Source organism: Vanellus vanellus, assembly GCF_965231255.1.
Source record: "Vanellus vanellus genome assembly, chromosome: 5".
Lineage (NCBI taxonomy): Eukaryota > Metazoa > Chordata > Aves > Charadriiformes > Charadriidae > Vanellus > Vanellus vanellus.
The window spans coordinates 35,587,276-35,611,848 of record NC_138910.1 but is presented as its reverse complement, the minus strand read 5'-3'; the positions used below and the strand labels follow the sequence as shown (position 1 = coordinate 35,611,848).

Genomic DNA, 24,573 nt, shown 5'->3' with positions numbered 1-24,573 from the left:
TGGAATATTTTGACAACTGCAACAGTTCAATGAAGTTGGTAATTTCTTCTTTTAATTATTTTTCATTGAACAGATTTGGAGTTAAATTTTTAAGACTTGTGTTCTGGTATATTATACAGGAACATTTTGATGAAATGTATCATGAATTTTTTTATCTTACTGCAAATTAGCTAGATATTATTGCCTTTAGGAGTGAGGTTATTAGCCTTTAAGCATAAGGTAACCACTGGTGCATAATTTTGACAAAACAGTGTGGTGTTCCTTTCAGCTAGTGATCGTACGTGTATGACTGCGCATCCTCTTGTAGATGAGCTGATGCATGGGCTTCAAAGATTATCTGCAACACCCTAATCCACATACAGAGTGGGAAATGAGACTGGCTTTACGCATTTCATTAAGTAAAATACTGGTTGATATAAAACTTAAGTTTTTTCCACTTCCTTCCCCGTTCCCATGCTAAACATAGTGCAGGTAGTGTCTTGATTTGTTTGAGTTATGTTAAATGGAGTTTTGTTATCTAGATAGAGTATCTGTAATACTAAAATTATTTATAAAAAATATATTCGCCAGATGCATTGTTTCCACTTGTGTATGTGATGCCATTGTTTTTTAAACTTCCTCAAAAATTTCTACTTGGCTACTTCAAAAAAATTAATAACTCCCCTCAGTTGACCATGTGCTATTTTTTACCTCCCGCCCCTTTCAATGTCTTGCTACAGGAATTTGTGAAAGGTCGCCTGTCAGACCTGTAAAGAATTAATACATCTTTAACTGGCAGCTACTAAATTTGGGAAAGTTCTTAAACAGGGGTGGGGGGAGCCCCCAAATAACACCCCTTCTCCTCCCTGAAACAAACCAACCAACCAATCCTAAGAATTAAGTTTCACTAGCATCATTATTAAATTGGATTTAGATTTTTTCCCTTACATTGTGCGCACAATGATGTACTCTATGATGCAAAATTCTAGTTTTTAACTGTTTAATTTTTAATAGGTAGGACATTAATCAGATTAATCAAATCAGATATTTTTGATTAAATGCAATTATTTTCATAGTAAGGGGTAACACTTTAAGTCTTCAATCTAAATTCTTAGTATGGGCGCTAGCCGTGGAAGTACTTTAACTTCAGTAGCCTGAACTTTCCTATGCTCAGCTCTGTTGGTAATATAAGAATACTTTTGGGTTACTAATCTATAAAAAGTTAGTGTTTTCATTATAATTATCCTGATTGTAGTTACTTTTGTATTTTTTGCTTTAACTACTACATTTACTTATGTTAAACACGTAAAGTTGAATAGAAAGCGCTTAAAATAAAGCATACCTTTTTCTGTTTAAATTCATTTCCAACATACAGGTGTTTGATAAGATTCTTAAAGGATTATTTAATTTAAATGATAATTAAAGATTTACTTATCTAACACTTTAATTTTTTCATTAATATATGAAATGATTGTAGTACCTTATTCGTAGTTAGCCTCATAACTTAGTTATATGCATTAAAAATCCTAATACTGTTAAGTGAACTAATGTCTGCCTTATGTTAACAATGTTTGTAAATTATTTTTTCTTTTCTTGCAGCAAGGAGCAAATAACGCAGAAAAATTTGACTACGTAAGTTAATGTTATAACATTCTTTTTTTAACTAAATTCAGTGGTAAAGTCTTGAAATTGCAAGTAAAATTTCAGTAATTTCAAATGTTTTGTCTTTTTATCTGTGCTTGGTTGTTTAAACATCTAGTGATTTGGATTGCATTTGTAAAATCATGTTACAAGATTTAGGGTAAGGCTGGATTGAAAGTTTATCGATTATAGCTTTTTAATGTCTGAAAATGTTAGCATGCTTTCCCCCCCTCCTCTCTGTCTCTAACAGGTGATGCAATTCATGAATAAAATGGCTGGTAATGAGTATGTTGGATTCAGTAATGCTACGTAAGTATTTTTATTTACTTAATGAAGTTAGATGGAAAATTATAGTTAGCATATTGAGCTTATGGCAAAGTTTAGTTATTTACACTGAAACCATCATTTTATCCCTAGTATTAGAGGGTGTCTTTGGCTTAAAATATACAAGGACTAAAGTTGTGCATGTCTCTGACATCAGTGTGGCGAAATCTCACACAGAAGTGTTAGTTACCTCTGAAATTTCATTATTCTGTCTTAGTGCTCTGTTGGTGCTATGGCAGTGAGAGTTGTAAGTGCAACTCTTATCTTCCCGGCATTCATATTAAAAACTAAACTCTAGATGTTGATGGCTGCATGTCAAATGTTTAGAAAGCATACTTTATACAGTTGGGACTCTTGATGCTTTTTTATTTTGCATATTTAAATTCTTTTTTAAAACAACTCTCCAAATCTTGAGAGCTTTTTGAGGCAGCACCGGGAAAATCATAAAGAGATATAAATATATAAATACATATATATAAATATAATATATATATAAATATAGCAGAGTTGCTTTCAGGTTGCTAATTGGCACATGCGCGCAGAGAAGCCGAATGAGATAACTGGTGTTTTTCCTGAGCTTTGTTAATGTAAAAGTGTTTTACCATGGAAGGAAGCAGACATGTGAGAATTACCTACCCTTCTATGCATGCAGACTCCTCCTTTAGGTTTCATCCTGAAATTAATCATCACGATAAACAGTGCAGCCATCATTCTGGTCGCTGTTTGGCCTGCAACTTCATCCTCGGATTCCTCTCTAGTTTGGTCAGCGTTGGCAGTAAACGACCCTTTCACTACAGCTCCTTGTGGGATATTTCATTCCACTATGGCCTTTTTAGAAATGCTTCTAAGAGTAGGATCTTGCACTGCTTTGTCTTCTCTCTAAGTCAGCTTATGTATGTGTGGGTAACAAGTACTGTGTGTATTTGGATGTTGAAACTAATTCTCTTCAACTGGGTATACTGGGGGGTGCTTCTATGGCGACTTCTGTCCTATTAGTAGAATGTTTGTGTTCACAAGTAACATATCCTTTACATGCAGTTGTACTTAATTACATTAGGCATCTCTGGAGTTTAGCGTTTTTTCGAGTTTGATGTATTGTCTTGACTCTTTTTTTAATTTTTTTTTTTATTATTTAAAGGTTCCAGTCTGAAAGAGAGAGCGGAGATAGAAACTTTGCAATCGGCTATTACTTGAAAGAAAAAAAGGTTAATCTCTTTTGTTTATTGTAATTTGAGTACTGTATAGTGGAGGTTTTTTTCAGTCTGAAGATTTTTAATTTATTTTATGTACAGTGTGGCATAAATTATTCTAATACTGTATGTTTTCATACTGTTACTCAAAATGCTGTCATCTTGAAAGTGTGATACTTGTGTCATTCTAATAGAACAGCTGTAGTTTTTTTCTCTATCATAGCCCTGATAATTTATTTGTCATATGATGCATAATCTATGCTGTACAGGTGACTTTATAAAACTCCTAGATGCAGTTTGCAATTTGCTGATTTAAAGATGTTGAAAGCTGTAGTGAAAAATACTTGAATACCTCACTGCACTGTGTTATTTTTAAATCCGACATAATTTAATATTTCTACTTGTTACATTTAAATAAGTATTTAATTTTAAATCTGCCTCATGCTTAATATGCTGACAAGAATATAGCTTAATTTATGGCTCTCTAGGTAAAATTATGATTTTCTGTTTTAAATATTTCTTTTAAAGACTCTCTTTCTTTTTCTTCCTCAGTGCTTTCCTGAAGGCACGGATATGGTTGCTATATTAGACTTCTATTTTCAGGTAACTGACTTTAAAATTGAGACTCATTATAGACTTAGAATTACTATTATAAGCAGTAGAAGCTGATTTGTTCATAGATATGAAGGCTTTAATGGTTTATAGTTAAACTTGTCAGCTTCTGTTAAACTCTGTTCGGAAATGAATGATGTACTTTTGATGTATTCAGATTTGCTTTTGTTTAGGTGTTTTTATTGCTAATGTGAACTAGCAGTAGTCTTTAAAACACTAGTAGTTAGAAGCTTAAAATGTCTTGTAGTACTTCAGTGAGTTTGACAAAATATTTCTGCTTCTTTGGGTTGCTGCTCTTTATTGTACTGTGAAGTACTTCAAACTCTGTGTGTAACTAAAACTGCATATGCATGCTCTATTGTAAGCTCAAGGGTAGTGTTATAAATTAAATAATATGAATACCTCTTTTTTTTTTTTAATTCAATGCCTATGAGTAAAACCAAAAATCTAGTCGTACATATTTTCCCCTCCCCCATTTTTTTTTTCTTTTTCACTTTCAGCAAGTTGTTTGCAACTGTCACAAAATGAGAACTTGGCAAGTGTGAGGTATTTCCTCAGTAAGGGTTTCCTAATGTTAAAACATTCACAACTCGGCTCTGCTGCATGTAGTTCTCAAGAGGTGGTTCAACTTGTGTTACTGATTCAGTCCATGTGGAATAGTTTAAAAAGAAGTCCAGAGTTTAGTTCTCAAAATGAATCTGTTTTTGATTCATGAGAGGTGCTTTTACTTATGCAAATTATAAACAATATTTTTTAAAACGCAAATTTTATCTGTAATTTTTTTTTTATTGAGGTGCACCTGCTCTAATCTTTAAATGGAATGACTGTTTATGAAGTAAGGTATATGTGACTAGCCTTAGCTGACCTCTTGTTGAGTTGGAAACAAGATACGAGTTAATAGTCTACTCTGAACTTCTGTTATTACAGAACAAAACTGATAACTTATTTGAATTTACTGTTTAAACATGCTTTTTAAATGCTTCCTACACCATTGCCTCAAGTCCTGCTACGCTTCTGAGTGCAAAGCTGTTCATAAATCAAGAAATGCCAAAACTAACTTTTCTGATGTGTTTTAATTTGGCCTCACTTTTGTGCATTATGATTTCTAATTTCATGACTGCGTGTCATTCTTTTTTTTTTTTTTTTTTTTTTCCCCTTGCAAAATCCCCTTTTCACTCCATACTCAGAAAGAGGGCAGCTCATACACAAGCTGTTTTCTTTTAATCTCACTGTACAGCACTTACTTTCCAACAGTATTCCAACAGGTTCTACTTAAAAGGCTAGTTATTTCTTCTCTTTGGGCTTTCTGTAATGCTCCTTCCTCCCTTGTGTAAATGGGAACTTTCTGAACAGGAATAAACTTACTTTCCTATTATCTCTGTAAAGTGAGGATGGATTATTCTCATTTTAGAGAACTGAGATACAAAGTGCAGGTGCTTAAACTGAGAACCTAGAAACACTTTTTTCAAAGTAGGTGATATTATGTAATACTTCATATGTTTAAAACACAGTTGCCATTTTAGATGCGTCTCTGACAATCTCTTGATTTGCAACTCCAGTTGATTGGACTAGGATGTATTGAGTTTGGCACCCGGAAAATAAGAATTCCAGGTAGTAACTACTCATGCAAACTTGGCTTAGGTAACTTCATGAAGTATCATGTAATGACTGTTTGGCAAAAGCAAGAATACGAGTACTAGTCTGTTTACTTTTCGGAGTAGCATTTCAGCTTCAGGTTGAAACCAGCTTATCTTTTGGTTTCTGCAGAAATGAGGCAGCATCAGGTGATGGCATCATATCACATTTCCTGATGTGTCACCAAAGTATGTATAGTTTGTACTGAAGCAGGGATCCTGGGAGAAACTTATCATGTGGTCATATCATTAATATATCAAAAAGCATATATGAGAGAAAAGTGAAATAAGGCTGCATCAGCAGGAAGTGCTGGCGTTAAAACTTGCATGTGCTAGAGTTTGCAGCTTTAAAATGTACTTTTAATAGATATGTGTAGTCTTCTAAGGCTTAAAAAAAAGCCACACAAAACAAACTCAAATTGAAAAAAAAACAGTCGTTCTGTGGCTTTGCCATTTAAGCAGATGCAAAATACTGAGATTGTTTTCCAGACCTCTTCCTCTCAAAGGAACATATGGGGGGTGGGGGGAGGAATCAAGCGAAGACACTAACCCATGTAAAATACTATTCCAAACTATTAAGAGGGCTTACAAACACTGTTGCTGGGATCTTTATAGTAGAAAGATTCAGATCCATATTAGTTGATGCTATGAGCATCACCTGTAACAAATGCTATGCTACAGTTTATTTTGTGAAATGTTATTTCTGTAGAGACATATTGTTGACCGTGCCATAGTTGGCCTTATTGTGCTAGAAGTATCAGTTCTTATAATCTCAATTTCTTTTTCATAAGCTTTGCTCAATAGAAGTAACATGTGAGTCGGCAAGTGTGATGGCAGCAACTCTGGCTAATGGTGGCTTTTGCCCAATCACTGGTGAAAGAGTACTGAGTCCTGAAGCAGTCCGTAATACCTTGAGTTTAATGCATTCCTGTGGCATGTATGACTTCTCTGGGCAGTTTGCCTTCCATGTAAGTAGTTTTCAGATATTAATTATAGCTAACCATGAAGATTAGTCAGTGCTATTGTTTTCCATGCTCCAGGGCTGGCTTGCTTCTGGGATAAGGGAGGGGGTGTTACATGAATTGTTTAGAAATTGAAAATCTCGCCTAGAGTTCATGGCCCAGCTAGTACGCTGTACCTTGTAGTACTTACTATTCTCTGCCACTTAATGTGAAAAGGATACCCAAATGTGGAAACCTAAATACTGTCCTTTAAGAGAGGCTGTTCATGAGAGAAACAAGTGATTGATGCAGATGTAACTGGAAACAGCATAACTGAAGAAATCCTGCTATGTGGGAGTAAAGGATAGCAGGAGGCCTTTGCAAACGGTTGCTTTTTCATCATTGACTCAGGCTGTTTCATGAATTGTTCTCATGTGTTGTAAAAGTGGCTGCTGTAAACAGCATATGCGCCATCCTTGTATTTTCCAGCAGTACATTTCTTATACCTAAGTATTTCAAGATGTACTACATCGTATTTGTGTTTAGCGCATTTTGTTTTGAGTGCTTTTAGTTTTTCCTCATTGCATCTGTGTAAAATTGATTATGATACTTTGTGTGACCTAAAAGTTATTGCTTACTAAGCTATGGGAATATGTGATGTGTTAGTTCCTATTGGAAAAAAGCAATGTCTTTATCCAGATTGTAAATAAGTAGGTTATTGTGTGGCTTTATGGATAGACTGTTCTGTTTTCTTGGGGTTTTGTTTTTCACGTTTTCCAGTCAAAGTTTTTTAATGTATACAGCTCTGTACTGCTCCTTTGTTGCATACTGTTCATGACAGATACGCTTATGTCCTACTGCTTAGTAATGATTGCTTTTTTATAATAGATTTGAATTATCTTTCTTACTGTGTTACTGAGAGCAAATAACTTTACTTCGGATTGCCACAAACTGTGCTTTAGGTTATTGTCTATATAAATAGAGCTAAGTAACAATGCTTTCCCAGCTTAAATTACTTTCCAGAGCTACATTTCATAAATTCTGCATAATACTCTTAAGTAAATGCTAGCACATTGTGGTAAAATAATGAAGAATGTGTGCAGAGGACAGTAATTCTCTAATTATTCTGCAGGTTGGTCTTCCTGCAAAATCTGGAGTTGCTGGTGGGATTCTTCTGGTTGTTCCTAATGTCATGGGCTTGATGTGCTGGTCACCTCCTTTGGACAAGATGGGGAACAGTGTTAAAGGAATTCACTTTTGTCACGTAAGCAGCACTGCCTTTAGTGTTTTGGGGTTTTAGTGGTTTTTTTTTTTTTTTTTTTTCCTTTGGCAGCTCATGTTTATTGAGTTTCAGTTACCAGTTAGTATAGCTGAGATCTAACTGAATTAAAGAGATTCATTACTCTTCCATACATAGCAAGATTCATCTGATCCAAGCGTGAAAGACGAATAAGAGATGTTTGCATTTTAGTAATAATTAACATAGAAATTCAGCGAGCATTTAGAAAATATAATGCACTGGAGAAATTTATTGTAGGAAAGCTTTGAAAAGGAGCGCTTCATGAAGTAATAAAGGAGCTGTTCTGTGTGCTGTGTTAGGAGCTGTAGAGCTTTATTTATAGACTACTTTTCCTCTTCAGTCATAAAGGAAACAATTTTCAAAACAGCGGAAATGCAACTCTTATTTTGTTACAATAAAAGAAAAAGATTCTCATGAAATATTACTGTACAGCTGCAAATTACGAGTCCAAAGAAGTTACTAATTCTAGTTTAAATACTTTTAAGATATTTCATATGAAGTAGTTTTGTCTTCATAATTTAAATATAAAATCATAGAACAGTAGGCAGGTGAGGGATTTAGTGCATTTATTGTGTGTTACAATGAGGCCTAAAAACTGATAGATCATCACGGCATACAAGTAATGATGTAACATTCACTTGTAAAAATATAACAGCATAGCAAAGTTCTGTTACTTAAACATTTGATGCTGTAATTCAAACCGAATTAAAGTCAATTATGTCACACGTTTTCTTGTTTTATCCTTCTGATTGAATTTTAAAGTTTTATGTACTAGACTAGCCCAGACTATTCTTCGTGTTCCTCAAGTGTTTAATACAGCTGGAGTAGAAATATATTAAAATAAACATTTTGCAGATTGCTACCTGTTTGGTACTACTTTAAAAAGGAGTTTAAAGGTGTTACTAGAACTTAATCGTATTATTGTGTTAAGTTCAAAAGACCTTACTGACATTGGTACTAAATTATTAAATAAGCTTCTTGTATGACTGGTTTAAGTTACTAGGGTATGATGTAAAACATAAGTGGTAGTATTATTATATTGATTATAGACTATATACTATAGTATTATATTATTTGACTTTCATATACAAATAATAATGCATGCTCTGTAAATATTTTCAGGATCTGGTTTCTTTGTGCAATTTCCATAACTACGATAATTTGAGACACTTTGCAAAAAAGCTTGATCCTCGCAGAGAAGGTGGTGATCAGCGGGTAAGTTGATATGTGTGTTTAGTGAGTATTGCTTGTAGACATCAGAAAAAATATGGAAAGTTCTTCTCTAAATGCAAAACTGCTCAATGACATGTATTGCATCAAAGCTTTCAGATAAACTAGTTTACATTATTAGTGGACACTTACCTGGGTGGACCACGCTATCACGGGGTTTTGTACAGTAAAATTTCATATTAGATCTGTAACTCCGTTTCATGCAGTTCATCTCCCTTACTAGAGTAAGTATGTGGTATCTGATAAAAGTTGCAAGGAGCTTTACTGTTCTGGTTGCCTTTTAATAAAGATTTGACCAGCTGGTGGGCTTAGCCTTTTTGTTCTGTGCTGCAATGCAGGAGATGTATGTTTAGCATTTTTTTTCACCGCGATATCTCTGAGACCACATGACTTGCTGAGAGTTGGACAGGCAGTGAACTCAGGTATTATATTGTTGTAGACAAGTGCCTGTTACTAAGGAAGTGGTATCAGCAATCTCTGGGAATGAACTGAATCCACTCCAGCTACATGTACACAAGGTAGAAGTGTGAGGGTGCTTGAGATATGGAAAACCTCTTTGCTTTTATTACGATTACGGTTTTAACTAAGGCATGAAGATTTCAATAGGAGAAGAAACAGTAGAATGATTTTTAAAGTGCTTCTATTTGCATGTATACATCTAAAAAAATATCCAATTTGGAATTTGAATTTTTTAACTGGAAAAGAGAAAATAACAGTTTATGTGAAGAAGTGAAAAACTTGAGTCTGTTAGCATTGACTGCAAGTATGGATTTTTTTCCTTCAAATACACTAATAAATAATGTATGTTGCTTGAACAACTAGCATTCCTTTGGACCAATGGACTATGAGAATCTCCAGCAAGAACTTGCTTTAAAAGAAACAGTATGGAAAAAAGTGTCACCTGAATCAAACGAGGACATCTCCAGAACCGTAGTGTATAGAATGGAAGGTCGGGGAGAGCAAAACTAGACGAATGGGTTCTAGTTTTATTAAATTCTTCATTTTAAAAACCCTCAAGCATCTCTAGATTTAACTTTGATTTGAGTATTGTTTGCCTGGTGTTTCATTTATATATACATTTTGTATTAATTCTGTATGCTATACCAAAAAGACTGTCAAAGTTCAAGGGGGAGGGGAAAGCACATGCAAACAACAAAACCCAAACCTGTTAACTGACATCTGTAGTAACTTAAAACACATTTACATTAAAAAAAGCAAAAGGTAAATCTGAATGTTTTCAAAGATATACCACTTTTGTGTATATCTGTTTATTTTTGTTTATATCTGAGAATTTCAAGTAAATTAACTTTAGAGCTAAGCAAGAACTTACGATGTGCCCTCTGATCAGGGTCAGCATGTAAAGATAGAAGAATTTGATTAAAATATAAAGTAGTGTCAGCAAAACACAGCAAATTCATTAATTTCTAAATAACTGTATACTAAGTGGAGATAGGTTCTGAGTCATGTTATTACTGCATCCTCTTTTTTTTTTTTTAATACGAGCTTTCAAATTGTTTTGAACAGAAATGGATCCTTTGGATATGCCATGCTAGTGAAGATTATATATATAATTTTTGATCAGACCTTTAATAATCATTAATGCTAACATTTTAATAAAAAGAGCAAAAATGGCTGGGGAGGACTGGGAGAAGGCGGGGGAAGAAAACCTGCCTTGTCTGCAAGTCAACTAATGCAGCAGAAAGATTTCTGACCAAACTATTTTGAGTATCTTGCTAGCTGCTTCTACTGCCAGCTGGTAGTTATGACTCAGAAGGCTGCCTTACTAATAATGCTGTGCTCCACCCTCGAGAGGAATGTCAGCAATCTTAGTTTTGGAGTGGTAACCAACCAAGTAGTAAGCAGAAAATATATTCGGAGTAAAGGAGATAGGTCGATATTATTAAAACTGTTTACAATTAACTTATTTTTCAACTTCATGTGTGTGCATGTTCATATATGAGATCAGAGGTTTCATTTACTTACACATTAGCAAGTTTTTTCTAAAAGTGATCATTAATTGCTACTTTTTAAAATGATAGTGAGATTGCACCTCTGTCAGCTTGCTAAGAAACAGGACTTGCATTCTTCTACAGGCAACCGCATCTGTTCATCTGCATAATTGGATAATTTTGAGTGTCTGGAGGAGAGTGTATCTTGAAATGGTATATGTAAGCTTTGAATAGGCTCAGTAGGCAATGCTGGACAGAGGGCAGACTTGCTGAATTCTTGATACTTGTAGCTATTAGATTCTTAATGATGCTAAAAAACTTAGAAAATTATTTTCTATTTTTATAAAGTTTTCCCCTTTAAAAGCTTGCAGATAGCTCGATATATCCCACCCCGGTACGCATCATGCAGAGTTATGTTTATAAAACTATTGAAAACTTGTCCAGGTAATGAAAAATGGTATTATCTGGTTGAGTATTTTAAGAGACAATGACAGCTAATTCCTTAGCAACACCTCTACCCTTCTCCCTGCTTCCTCTCCCAATCCCGCTCCTTTTAGTTTATCTGAAACTCCAAAATGCATTCATACATGAATTTTGCATAAGGGGAGAGTTAGGTTTTTCCTGCCCCTTTTTGTCCCATCTGGATGTTTGCGAATTAAGGAAAATGCGTAAAGCAAAGCTGCTGTTCTCCGAGTAAGCAACCTGTTCTTAATTACTCTGTTTAGGTATTGTTAGTTTTGCATAAACATTTGAAATCAGCTCTGACTAAACCCTGGATAATTGTCATCTAGCAGCGTATTGTAAAAGGATGGGCTTCCTGTCTTTGAAGCCGAGGATTAAAATGTTTAAGCAAAACAATACAGAACATCAGTTTTCAGTGAATTTGAAGTCCTACTGGGATGAAGAGGTAAATCTGGTGCAGATGTCAGTAATAAGTGTCAGTCATAAATTGCTGAAAAATAGCAGTTTTATAATCTTACCGCTGATTGTAAGGTTAGTTTCGTCAGTGCTTCTCTTAAAAATAAAGTAAAATAAGTAAAGGCAAAGTCTTGAATTATGAAAACCTCTCACCTGTTTGAGGATTTTACAGTAAACTAGTAGTTACAGAGACATAACAAGTATTCAGATCCTGCAAAACTACATGTCTTTACGTGAAATGCCCTCAGTTGCAAGAGGGAATGTAATGTGTCTGTGCTGCTAATGAAAAGTATTTACAGTGACGACATGTTGCTGGTTAAATTACTGATTTTAATTTAAAAAGGAAAATGTATGATGCAGGATTTGCTTGGTCTAATTCTATACACGTTATTATCTGATTTTTAGTACCATCTGAAGCTAATTCTAAAAATGGGGTTAAAGATGGAAAATTGTTCCATCTGGGTTTCAACTTGAAAACAAAAGTCTTTACTGTATTTATGTTTGTCAATTACATACAAAACTTATGGTAGAGCCAAGTCCTGCATGGGAAATATGAAATTAAAGGAAACTACTAAATCATTAACATGCGTAATAAGAATATTTAGGGTACAGCTTACACAATCTTTACTTTAGATAATATATATTACAGTTCTGTAATATATGCTTTTGAAGCCTGTCTCAGAATTTAAGCCAGCCTCTAGTTAGGAGGGGTCAGGAGGAGATTCCTTTGGACCAATTATTTTGTAACTCGCCTACACTCGACAGTTTCTTGTTGTGGCCTGCCACATCTGCAGATGGCTCCTGTTCATGACAGGATACACAGGCAGCTGGGACCATAGTTAGATCTGCCACGACGACTTATCCATGCCTGCATTGCGTTTGGTGAGGGGGTCTGAAAGAATGCGGTGGTAGAGGCTAGTCATTGAATGTTCGAAGTCTGCAACGGTTTTAGTGTTCACCTGTGCTACAGTAATAGCAATTCTTGATATTCAAGCATTTTAGCTGTTTGTTTGTTTTTCTTTGTCAGCATCATTAACATTTCATTAGAAATGTAAATGCTTTTTAAAATTTTATTTTAGCATTTGTGTTGTACTTTTTGGCTCAGTTGTTAAGTTACCTGTCTCGTTTTCCATTTTTCATTTGCATTGTATGTTATTTATGTATCTTGATTTCCAGCATGCTTATTTTTGTATTGTTTAATAAATTTATTTTAAGCTGATTTTTATTGTATTTTTTTTTTTCTCTCAATGGAGAACAGATTTGTTCAAACACATTTTTGAGACTGAAGTGAGATAGCAAGCGCTCCATTCTAAAAAAGATAAAGTTCTGGAAGAGTAGGTGGAATAAGCAGATTTAGTCAAACCAGTCTTTGACAACCTTCCTATGATTCCTTAAACATTTTGTACAATAATCTAATTATTTTTCTCTTTGAACTGTTATCTTAGAAAGTTGAAAGCAAAAATCAAAGTAGCAAAACTTTCTCACAGTGACTTCTCTAATAAAAATGTTATGGTGCAGTAGATTATTAACATCTCTGTGTATTTGTGTGGTTTTGAAGATACTAATTCAGTCACTTGGAAAATATGTGGTTAATGGTACCAGTGCAAGGGTAGTAACTGTTGATCCTGAGCATTACAAAGTGAAAAATACAGCTTGTAATGACTCACCTATAAGCAAGGAAGGTGGTCCAAACCCTACATCCATGGATTAGTGGGGTCTGAACAACAGTTAGTTGAATCTGGGTGCCTGGCAAAGCGTTTGCCCTTTTTCACAGGCTTACTTTTTTTCCTGTGAAAATTTAGTTGAGATACTAAATAGTTAGATGTATTTATAATGTGATGATTCTGAAGCAAGATTATATCACTAGAGATGCGCCCATACTGAGGATGGCCATAATTATGAATTTAGCTTTTCTGTAGGTTGGTTTATAAGCTGCTGTTACTTGTACTATGTTTTTAAAATTAGCTGTGTGTTCATTACGCATATCACATATCAAAAGAGTTTATTGTCTAAAAGTCATGAAGATGAGGAAAGGTAGAATAGTCGTAGAAGAGAGAACCATGGGTAATTTGCTGTAGAATTATTTTGGGTCTTTTATTTTTGGTTTACATTGTGCATTTGTGCCAGAAGACCAGTGGGTGGGTAGATGAATAGAAAGGCAATGGAGTCAGAAGAGGGTGGGTGGGAGGGGGGTTAGAGTATGTTGTTTTTTCATTGTTCTTATTTCTCTTGGTCTTGATACATACATGTCATTGATGCGCAGTAGTTAGCTGTGAGCAAAGTAGTTGATTACAGGCTTCATAGTTTATATATAATGTTTTAGTTTTAGTACCCTAAACATTGTTTGTAGGATTTTACTATTTTGTTTTTTTAACTTTGTTTAACTATTTCTGTAGTTTTCTGGTGGGAGTTCAGAAGCAGTTATTCCAGTGAATGAAGAATAGGCCTTTTTCAGCAGAGTTCTTATTGGGATGGCTGAATGCACCTAATAATTTATCTCCAGTGCAGGGTCTCTTCCGGGAATTTGAATGTCACAAATGTCTATAGTTGCAGGAATGGCAAGAGGCTTTAACTCAGGTAGAAAACTAACTAAAACTTAATTATTTATTTTTTTTTATCGTGCTAGTATCTTGTCTGTTCCACACTTATTGTCCTATCTAGAAAATGCATGACTAAGTAGTGTGCGTAAAGACATGCTTGTAAAGGATGGGTCATGCACAGCCCCATTTTTCCTTCAGGAGTTTATGTCCTGGTATGTTGGATAGTTTGTTGCAGCCTAAATAATTAAACTACCTACTTTGAATCAAGTGTGCGCTGTTTCCTTTTGGTTTTCATGCAAGTAGAAGTTAATTTTATTATTCACGTCTAATACTGCTTTATGCAGACTTTCCATGTCACTTGAACACTTAAGTCCCGCAAAAACTTTTAAATACTAAGAGTGGCACAGCTCTGTAGATCGTTGTTACTTCTGAAAATGCGCGTGCGTGTCTTCTACGCGTAGCAGGCCTTATGCAATGCTTACATCTGAAGCTGCAGTTTAACTAAATAGATTAGGCTGACAGAAGTGTGGGGGTGGCAAGCTGTGTGGTTTGTTTTTGTTTGGGGTTTTTTTTTTTTTTTTTTTTTAGTTTGTTTGTTTGCACCAGTTTAAGTAGTTTAAACAGAATTTAATTTAGGTAAGGAAACTGACCTGGATGCATGACCTATAGTAAGGGTGAGAATAATAGACTTTGGCACCTCGGCACTGAGGCTGATGAGGAAACAGGGTTGAAGGAAGGACAAGGGGAAAGGAAAGAATTTTAGAATGCTTTTCTGCCCTCGAAAATGTCCCAGCCAGCCTTACTTGCATGTATTTCATTTATGCAGTGGGCATGTGGAGGAGCATATCTGTTCTAAGGTAAAGCTTCCCGCTTTAGCTGCTGCTTTGCTCTGATTTTGACCTAACTGGTACATAGCTGGTGCCTTCTGTAATGTTGTCCACATACTTTCGTGACACCAGTTGTGTTTGCGAAAGGCAAAAGCTGTCTTCTTTCCAGTTTTCTTCTGATGCCTTTATCTGATCCGTTACAGCAGATCTTCTGGTTAAGTAGCACTATTATTTAGTGGATTATGGGCAGTTGGTAATGCTGGTCCTGTTAGAGGTCAGTGTACATTAATTTCATTACTTGTTGGTCAGACTTGGAATACAGTCCAACATACCCCCCCAGCCCCACCCCCCATTTGCACTTCTGTTAATCTGTTTGGCATCATGATTTTTGAGAGAAATTGCTTGAATTTCATTCTTATTTTTACATTGTTGACTGTTCTGAAAACTTGAAGCAATCGTTTTGATAATGCAGTCAACAAATATCTGTTACTTTCTTTGGAATGTTCTTTAATAGCTAAGTGCTATTGTTAATTAGGCTTTTCACTTGAGTTGCCAAGCAGCTGGTATACAGAATTTTTTGTTACAGAATTCTTGTGCATACTGTAAATTGGGAATTTATCTTCATATTGTAGCTCTTCTTAAATCAGGTCAATTTTACATAGCTGGCTGCGATTATCATAACCCATTTGTATGAAGTGCAGGAGACTCTAGCGACTGTAAGCAACCTAAGAGTGAAACCATGAGGTCTTAGAGCTTGGAAGGGATCTCTGGAGATCATCTAGTTCAACCTCCTGCTCAAAGCAGGACCTAACAACAGTTAGATAATGTTGCTCAGGTACTTTGCTGGTGTGCTTTCTGTAACTTCACTGGGTAACCTGTCCCAGTGCTTTACCACTTCCATTGTGAAGAATTTTTTTCTGACCTTCAGTGGAAATTTTCCCTTTCCAGCTTGTGATGGCGACTCCTGTCTTTTCACTGTACGTGATGAGCTTACCATCACGTGGAAATTTGTTGGCCTTTAGGGAGTCTTAGAAGTGGTGTAGTGATCAAATGGCTTTTGATCAGCAGTAACATTTTCACCTCCTGCTGTATTTTCCTACTGGATCCTAATGTTGTGTGTGTTTTTTTTTTTTTAATTATATAACTGAAAATAAAGTGATTTAGGGATTTTTAAAGTCTGTGTTTCCATTTATTTTTCTATTAAAGCATAACAGGCTAAATGCAAACATGGAAGCATGTTATTTGCTGAGGGACGGCATGTTAGTGTTAGGACCTCTTGTGATCAGAGCATTTATTATCAAAACAATGAACTGAGGACACAAGTGGAGTGATAGGAAGAGATAATGTTGCTTGCTTCCTGTTGATGTCATTTGCTAGTCCAGCTTTTTCCTTGAGGCAGGCAACTTTATTGTTTGTTCAGGAATTACTCATTCAATATCAATTTTTTTGGACTGGTGACCTGGTTTTGGTTATATCTGTAGGTTTGGCTTTCTGTTTGGTAAGTGCATTTCACACTTTATTTAAAGGCCTTGTCTTTTAAACTTCTCCAACCTGTAATTGTTTCAAGACAACTAATTAAAATGTAATCTTGGTCTCTGAATAGACTGTTCTGATCAAACGTGTTTAAACAAGTCCCCGCCCATGCCTTTGCAGAAAAGGATTACGAATTATGACTGAGGAAATGGAGAAGCAGTCACAGGAGAAGAGGCTAAAACAGCTGAGTATATTTTGCACTGTATATATTCCTCATCAGCCTTTGATATGACTGTTCCCAGGGTTTGGAGATAAAACCATGGAGGTGGAAGGTCTGTTTAAGCTAATAAATATTTCCAATGGAAGAAAAGTAGGTACTGAATAAGTCTGAAAACTAGAAGAAAGTTTCTAGAAACTTGTTCCTAATAGTTTAGAAACAATCCTTCCAACAGGAGTAGAGTGCAAATTTCTGGTAAGATTTCTGCTTTCAGCCTGTAGGGTGTAGTCAGTCTCTTGCTTGTAAAGTTTCAGTAAATATCTTTTGAGAACATCCTCCTTTATTTTGGGAATAATTCCCGCTCTGAGTCCTGTGGTTAAGAGTAAACTGTCATCCACCCATTGCGAAGTACCCACAACCTGGAAAGTGGGAGAGTTACTCTACTGGGAAAGCGGAAAGCGGGAGTATTACTCAGTTGTCTGGATATCAGTAGTGGTCAATAGGTCCTTGAAAAGGCAGACGTTCTTTTGTCCTGTCTGCTTAATATGGCTAGCACCACTAAAGCATCCATCAGCATTCTGCTTTATTTGTGTGACTATCGTTGATCCCAGTCCTTTGGTCCCAAATCTTGCAGTGTTAGTAATGTCTGTATCCACTACTTCAAAGGCTCTTGTTTTTTGTTGTGGGTTTGTTTTTTTTTTTTTTTTTCCCCTGCATCCAGGGTCAACTGGTCAGTGTGCATTCTGCTTGTTAAGATTTCTGTAGATATTCTGTATGCTTTTTGTTGCAGAAATGTCTGCAGGGTTTAGTCTGTGAAAGGACTGAGCAGTAATAGCAAAATCCATATCATGAGATGATGATGACAACCCTAAGATTCCTGCAGTAATTTTCTGCAAGAACTACTCTTTTACCATTTTTTAATTTCCAGTCATAATTTCCAGGCAAAACATTATTTCATTGCTGCTAAGAAGTGCTCAAAAACGTTAATACAACAGAGGAAGATAAAGCCTTTGAGATGGTCATTCATTTTTCTCCACATAACTTTGACAGTTTGGGCATGGCAGCAAGATTTCCAAGTATTTCCATTCAAAATACTGGTGGCAAATGTGTAACACCTAAAACTTAAAGTTTGCCTAGTCTTCATCTTCTGACTTGAAGGGTGAAAGTCTTTATGCCTTAAGAGTTTCCCTTGATCTCTCAAACTTTTTGTTGGAATAATTTGTCTACCTACTATTACTTTGTCATTCCACTCATGGCAAACAACACAGCAGTAACATTTTGTCATCAGGACGGGAGCCAGGTCGGATTTTTCTGTTACTCCCCTTTGTTAAGTCATGGTTCTCTGGAATTGCCTGATTCGTTATAGTTACTCTAATTTAGTTTTCCTATTAGGCCTTCAAAAATTTCTGTTTGCTGTTATGATTTATGAGTTTACAAATGTCCATGAAAGGTGGTGTTATTTTTTTAAAGACCCTGTCGGTATGTGGAATCAACCAACTTTAGAAAGATGATGAATTTTTTTACTTCTCATTTTTGGAGTTTTGTCTGTAATATGCCTCATTCTGTTGTCTCCAAAAGTAAGAAGTGTGTTAGTTCATTGATAGGAGAAGAAATCAGAAACAGCAGGTGGAACCGAGCATAACCATGCTCATTGTAATCTGGTCAAGGCAGTTTTGGTACTGAAGTTTCTCTCCTTCCCAGCATTACCTTTTGAAATCAACATAATCATCTCCAAAACAAAGGTCATAGGTGTGAAGCAAAGCATAAAACATCTGTAAATAATTGTCAGTGAGTAGCACTTGAGATTAGCTACTCTTCTACCAGACTCGTCGATTTATCCAAGTGTGCATATGTGTAGGGAGGGAAGCTGTCTAGTCACTACATCACCATCATCATCTAAACCCCCATGAAGCTTCAGCATTAGTTGCTGAAGAAAGGCCTCCTGTATTGAAAGAGTTTAGGGTCATCTGTGAGTTGTTCAGGGGTATCTATGACAGAACAATATTGTCTCTGTCCATCCTAGTACCTGTTCTTAATATTGAGTACCGTAGTTGTGTATAAGGGCATCTTGAAGTCTTTTTGCAGGAATTGTCTTCCAATTAGAGAAGTTCCTGTTCCTGGGATCTTGTAATCTCATACTGATGGAGTCGATGGCTCTGAATCTTGAGCTGTGACTTACATGCTCTTTTTTCTGTGTACCCCTTGAAAACTAGTTCATCTTTAATGGCGATTTTATCTGCTAGAAGGGGAAAGACACAACCAATCCTGTGCTGTTCCTCCCACAACTTTTCCCACTGTCATGCTGAGCACCCACTGCCCCTAATGATGGTACAGGAAAGGAGAAACTGCCCCGTCCATGCACCCTGGACATTCTTATGATACTACGTACTATTTTCTAGATAAAAATGAGTTTGAATGCCCTGGTTTGGGGGGAGAGGCTTGTACGCAGGGATTCAGCTAAACTTCGGTTTGTGACCCACTCTCCACATCTGGAGCTCAAGTTCTAGAATCAGTATTGGTGAAGGATTGATTCATCTGCTTCCATTGGGGGGAGGCAGTGGTGGGAGTGTGATGGTTGGCCAAAACAGCCTCAGCTCACCCTGTGGGGTTTACGCATCTCAGGAGTGGAATAGATGAGCATGGTCTTTCTGAAAGAATCTCAGTTACTGAAGGTAAGTAGATGTTTCACTTAATCTAGTGAACATTTTGTTTAATTATTTAACTCTTAATTTAAATTAAATAGTCTTATCTTAAACAATCAAAATTATTCAATAGCAAGAACTGTAAATAATAAGTCATTGCAAATTCAGTGTTTGTTTTTGTGAAATAAAGTTTATGCTTTCATAGTTTGCCGTCTTCATGGACAGTTCAACCAGTGCTGCTGTTACTGTCTTTCAGACACTTGAGCAAAACCAAACTTAAGATGAAATAGACTATTACTTATGGATTCACAAATGTATTGGAAATACATAGTATTTTAAATTTCATTTACAAGGTGTTAAATCTCATTGATCATTTAAAAATTAGAAGGATGACATTCCGTAATCTCTGAGCATGTGCAATGGCTGAATTAGTTGTAGAACTGAGCTCAGTCCTATCTTGACTCTTATTCTTTTCTCCATATGCGTTAAAGGATTTTCTTTTTTTAACTCCTTGAAGATCTTACACCTCCTGCCTGTTAGTATTTAAGATGAGTTAGCCTTTTCACAGGTAGAGAGATGTTGTTTTGAGGAATACCAGTGAGACAGACTATTCTCAGAATGGTCTGTCTACTTGATGATCAGCTTATGAGCAAGAGGTTGGGATTGGAAGAGGCGAATTCTGGTTTAGTCCATCTTTCGTAGCTGCAAATGGGATCAGAAGAAAAGGTAACCTTCTCCCAATTACTGCTTCCTGTGTCCTTGCTTGGCTTCTAAAATTTCATGCAAAATAGTATGTTAACAGAGCAGAAAAGATGGACAGACAGTTATGGTATTGTGCTACCTTGTAGCAAGTATCATTTTTAGATGTTTTTAAATACCTAGATTATTTTGAAGTATTCTGATGAAAAAAGGGCTTTGGGCAGAGATGGGCAAAGAAAGTCAGTTTACTGTAAAATGCAAAATTTATACACTAATTACTTACAATTTCAGGGAGGCATAGTCTAGTACTTCAGACTTTTTGACCTATCTCTAAAAGGTTTGAATCTGAAGGAAGTGTGGATGGTGGAAATCCATTTGAAACTAGTAGACAAGGAGGGGGAGGGAAAGAAACCATCTCTCTGCTCAGCCTTCACCTCTGGGAAGACTGCCCTCTTCCTTTTGCAACTTTAGCCTATGCATTATCCAGTAAAGGAGACTGACAGTTATTCTCAGCATGGAGGAAGGGGTTTATGATTATTTTTATTCCTCCCCCCCGGTGTTGAGAAACCTTCAATATATATATTTGGTTTAATTAAATGATTCTTATGTTCAGCTACATACACAGCTTCTGTGGTAGGTGCTAAGACGGAGCTAGCAGTATAAGCTTGTTTCTATGTCAGTGCTACAAGCTCAGTGTCCGCCTGCCAATTTAAAAATGTGCAAAGTCAGAAGAAGAAATGACTGTCTTTCTTTCAAAAGATTTGATTTGGATTTGAAACAATTTAAAAAGTTGAATTGTGAAAAGAGGACATTTAAAAGCGTACCAGGATTTTGACCAGCTTGATTATACAATTGAAAAGAAACCAAACCAAACCGTTCAGGTTTGCATAACTCTTTCTGCTGAATTGATCTGTTTGTTAGCAAATAGTCACACCTGTCTCGTAACTTTTCCCACCTTCCTTCCATGTGGGTCCGAAGTGCCTTCTGATGCAGAGGTGAGAGGCAGTAGCCGCCGTGCTAGCCCTTGGGGGGCTGCCCTTGCGATTCCCTGGCATATGCTTACTGCTGGACTGCTAATTGAGCAGCAAATCATTTCTCATGGCATATCCAGCTCCTTTTAGCAGCTGCTGACTGCTGCCATCCTGATCTGTAGTCAGATCAGTAATTTAAAGGTCAAAAAAACCCTTTTAACATAGAAAATTGTCCAGCATGTTTGTACCACGTTAAATAAAGTACAAACTCATGAATAAGCAGTAGCGATACCTAAAATAACGCATTCCTTGTGTTTCTGTGTAATCATCTCAACTATCCAGGTGCAGTAAGGGTCTGTACATAGGTTACAGAGCACTGGAACGGGTCTTTGTTGCGGTCATAAATGCATTTAACTCACCAAAGTGACTGCAGACTGAAAGCTGTCGGTACTGTATTGCCACCTGATATGGCCAAGGGGAGGCTGAGAAGCTCCTCTGCCAATCCGGGTAAATACCTAACTGGTTTGCTGGCTTGCCCTGAGTTTTTGTTTTTTGTTTTTTGTTTTTTTTTTTTTTTTTCAGCTACCGCAGTACAGTTGGTTTAAAGCTTTAAAGCTGCTTTGGATATGTATACGTGAGAACACAGGCTCTTGTGTGGCTGCAGTCTAGACATAACTCATGGGAGAAGCAGCTTTCAAGTATATGCAGGAATTGTGTCTGAACATGGCTGATGAGAACTGTAAGGCGGTTACCGAGCAATAAATAAGCGTGTTATGAGCCTGTTGGCTTGTGCTGTTGGTTGAAAACTGTGTGAATCGTGGCTGCCCAAGCGGCATTTCAAGTTAATTCCACTGGGGAGACTCCAAAAAATAAACTCGGTGGTAGCAGCTTTGAAAGTTACTGTTGCAGCCCTGACTCCAAAAATAAATGCTGCACCCGCAGCTCGTAAAACTAAAGGAGGTGGTATCATCCTCCGTCTCCGGCTGTAATGAGGAGCTTGCACCATCTAGAGGAAAAGAAATGAGAGCTGGTGTATTTTTTTAGAAAATGGATGGGATTAAAAAAAAAAAAAGTGACAAAACTCTTATTTCCTGTGTTAGTTTCAAAACACGGAAGAGTAAATATTTGCAGATTCTGGAGTTATTTTTGCGCTGTCTTCGAATTACATGAGGAGACAAGGATCAGTAGTGCAGAAAATAGGCTAAAGAGCTGGGGAGGGAAGTCCTGAAGAAGAAATGAAAGTTATATGGAAAAGCTAGCCTTGTTTGTATTTTCAAGTATTTATTTGTCATTAATGTGTGTAAGCATATCCATTAAGTTATTCACATGCCGTCTAATTATCTATAGTATAATGGGAACAAGGAATTTCCCAAGGAATTCTAACTTTCTAAACTTCTGTGAGCCTTGTGTTCGTGTAGGATGGCGGCAAGAGGCTCTGTCGGAGGCAGCTGACGTTAGGTTGCTGTCGAGGTAGGTGTGGTCTGTTCATTGCTCTTGGTCGAGCCAAAAGACTTATTTTTGCATGCTTCACTAAGGTATTTTGAGAAATTGTGTTTTCTTACTTACCTGTTAGTTTTCTGTAGAATAAGCTAATTTTGTGGCTTAATCCAAAGCTTGCTTAGTGCCTTCATGGACTGTCCGTCCCTAGAAATTCTCAGGGGGCAGATCCTCGCTAGGTGAGCTCCGAGACTGCTTCAGAGCCAGCCCCAGGAGCTCTGGCCACCCACCTAAACTGGGCTGAAACCGGGGGAATAAAGCAGTGCTTAGTTTGGGTGTTGTATCCTGGCGGGCTGCTTACACTGGAGTGGGGACACATGGAGAAGTACGGATGGACGTTCCCATCTCAGCTGTGGAGTGGAGGTAACGCTTGGCTGTGCTTGGACATCTCTGCGTGAGGGGTGTTCCATGGGCACTTCTCCAGCGCTGGCACTATGGACATCTAAATACCAGTCTCGGTCCTTCAAATATGCTGGATGTTACAGACATCTCTTTGTGCCAGCCTGAAAAGTAGCAGTAAAAGCTGTAAGAAACTCCAGTGGGAGGATGGAGTAATACTTCAGTGCTTTTGACAAACCCATATTGTTTTGGTTGGATATTTGTTTACGGTTCAGTCTCAGTTTTTACTCTTAAAAGTAAATGTTTTACTTACCCTTAGGTAGTAACTTTCACTTTAATTCAGGGGAAACAAAGCAGAAGCTCAGTTGCAAAAAATGCTAAATTTCAATTGAGATTTCTTTCCTTGCAAAATACAGCTTAATTTCATATTGAGGAATGGTATTTTTAAGAAAACCTGTGGCTCTCTTTTAGACTTGAACAGTGGGCTTTGGTTGTTTGTTTTTGGTTTTGTTTTTTTTTTTTTTTTCCCACACAAGCCTTGTCAGTGGGCCCTGGAGAGCAGATTCCAGTTTATTGCAAATTAAATGTAAATCTAAAAATGGCCAATTTTAAAAATAGTCAGTCCTGTATAGTGTCGGAATGTACAGGCATATGCGTTCCTCTCTGAAATTTGTCTCTGGTTTATTTTTGTCCTTTTAGGGGCTACGTGTATTCTAGGTTTAACTTCGGAGTTGAAGCTTCAAAAGTAATTTTGGGCAGTTTTTTTCTGAATTTTGTGACCTTGCATGCAAGGAGAAAGTCATCCATAGTCTGTGCTTCGGCATAGGTGAATTATCAGTTCAGTGTGTAAAAGCTGGACGTCTGAATCATTTAATTTGAGTTCTAGATTCGGGTTTTGGGGGATGTGGGTGGTTTGTTGTATTCTGTGGGTTTCCTGTTGTTTGTTTTTGTTTTGTTTTGTTTTTTTTTTTTTTTTTTTTAAGGTCACCACTACTGTTTCAGAATTTATATTGGTATCTTTTAGTTTTCAGGATGTTTTTTTCCACTGATAAAATGAGCATCTAGAAATCTGTAATTTTTCTGGAGAATGGGAAGAATGATTTTGCTTTAGGAAACGTAGCATAACAGCAGTACTGTGAAGTCAAACTTATGTTGATTTTGGAGCTTTTATGACCTTGTGCAGTCCCTCTTGGCGTATGTAAACTCTTTGCTTCTGCGTTACGTGTCCGTACGTGATTGTTTGCAGAGGTCGGGAGAATAGGAGGACTTTACAGTAGTCGTTCTCTTCCCCATATGAAATGTTAATCCTCGTTCGCTAGAGAAACGCTCACCTTAGACAGCTTAAAAATCTATTTTTTGCGTTTCGGCGTTAATCCAGCGCTGAGCCGGCTTAGCGACGCTGTGTGCTGTTAACAATGGGTGCGAAAGCCCAGTGCCTGCGGTGAGGGGTGCCGGGGCAGGCACCATCTCTTGGCAAGCGGGACCTCTGCTCCTGCGTCCCCAGCTGCCAGGCAGGGGTGGCCTTCAGAGCGGTGAGAAAGAGAAGTCACCGAGTGCTTTGCGTTCTCGTCTTTCTCCTGCTTGTAGCAAGGTGTTGCCAGGATCTGCAGTTTGGAAATAACGTCTGTCAGATTTTAATTTTTTTTTTTT

At 36.8% G+C, this 24,573-nt stretch overlaps 1 protein-coding gene across 1 annotated transcript in view; it reads left to right on the top strand.

Annotated features, from left to right (window-relative positions):
* GLS (glutaminase) overlaps window positions 1-24,573 on the top strand; it is a 64,841-nt gene that overhangs the window by 31,408 nt on the left and 8,860 nt on the right. The window contains exons 8-14 of the mRNA XM_082483412.1: window positions 1,579-1,611; window positions 1,871-1,929; window positions 3,083-3,149; window positions 3,687-3,737; window positions 6,172-6,348; window positions 7,454-7,585; window positions 8,744-8,836. Coding sequence (XP_082339538.1) covers window positions 1,579-1,611; window positions 1,871-1,929; window positions 3,083-3,149; window positions 3,687-3,737; window positions 6,172-6,348; window positions 7,454-7,585; window positions 8,744-8,836 — 612 coding nt within the window. The remainder of the gene's footprint in view (window positions 1-1,578; window positions 1,612-1,870; window positions 1,930-3,082; window positions 3,150-3,686; window positions 3,738-6,171; window positions 6,349-7,453; window positions 7,586-8,743; window positions 8,837-24,573) is intronic.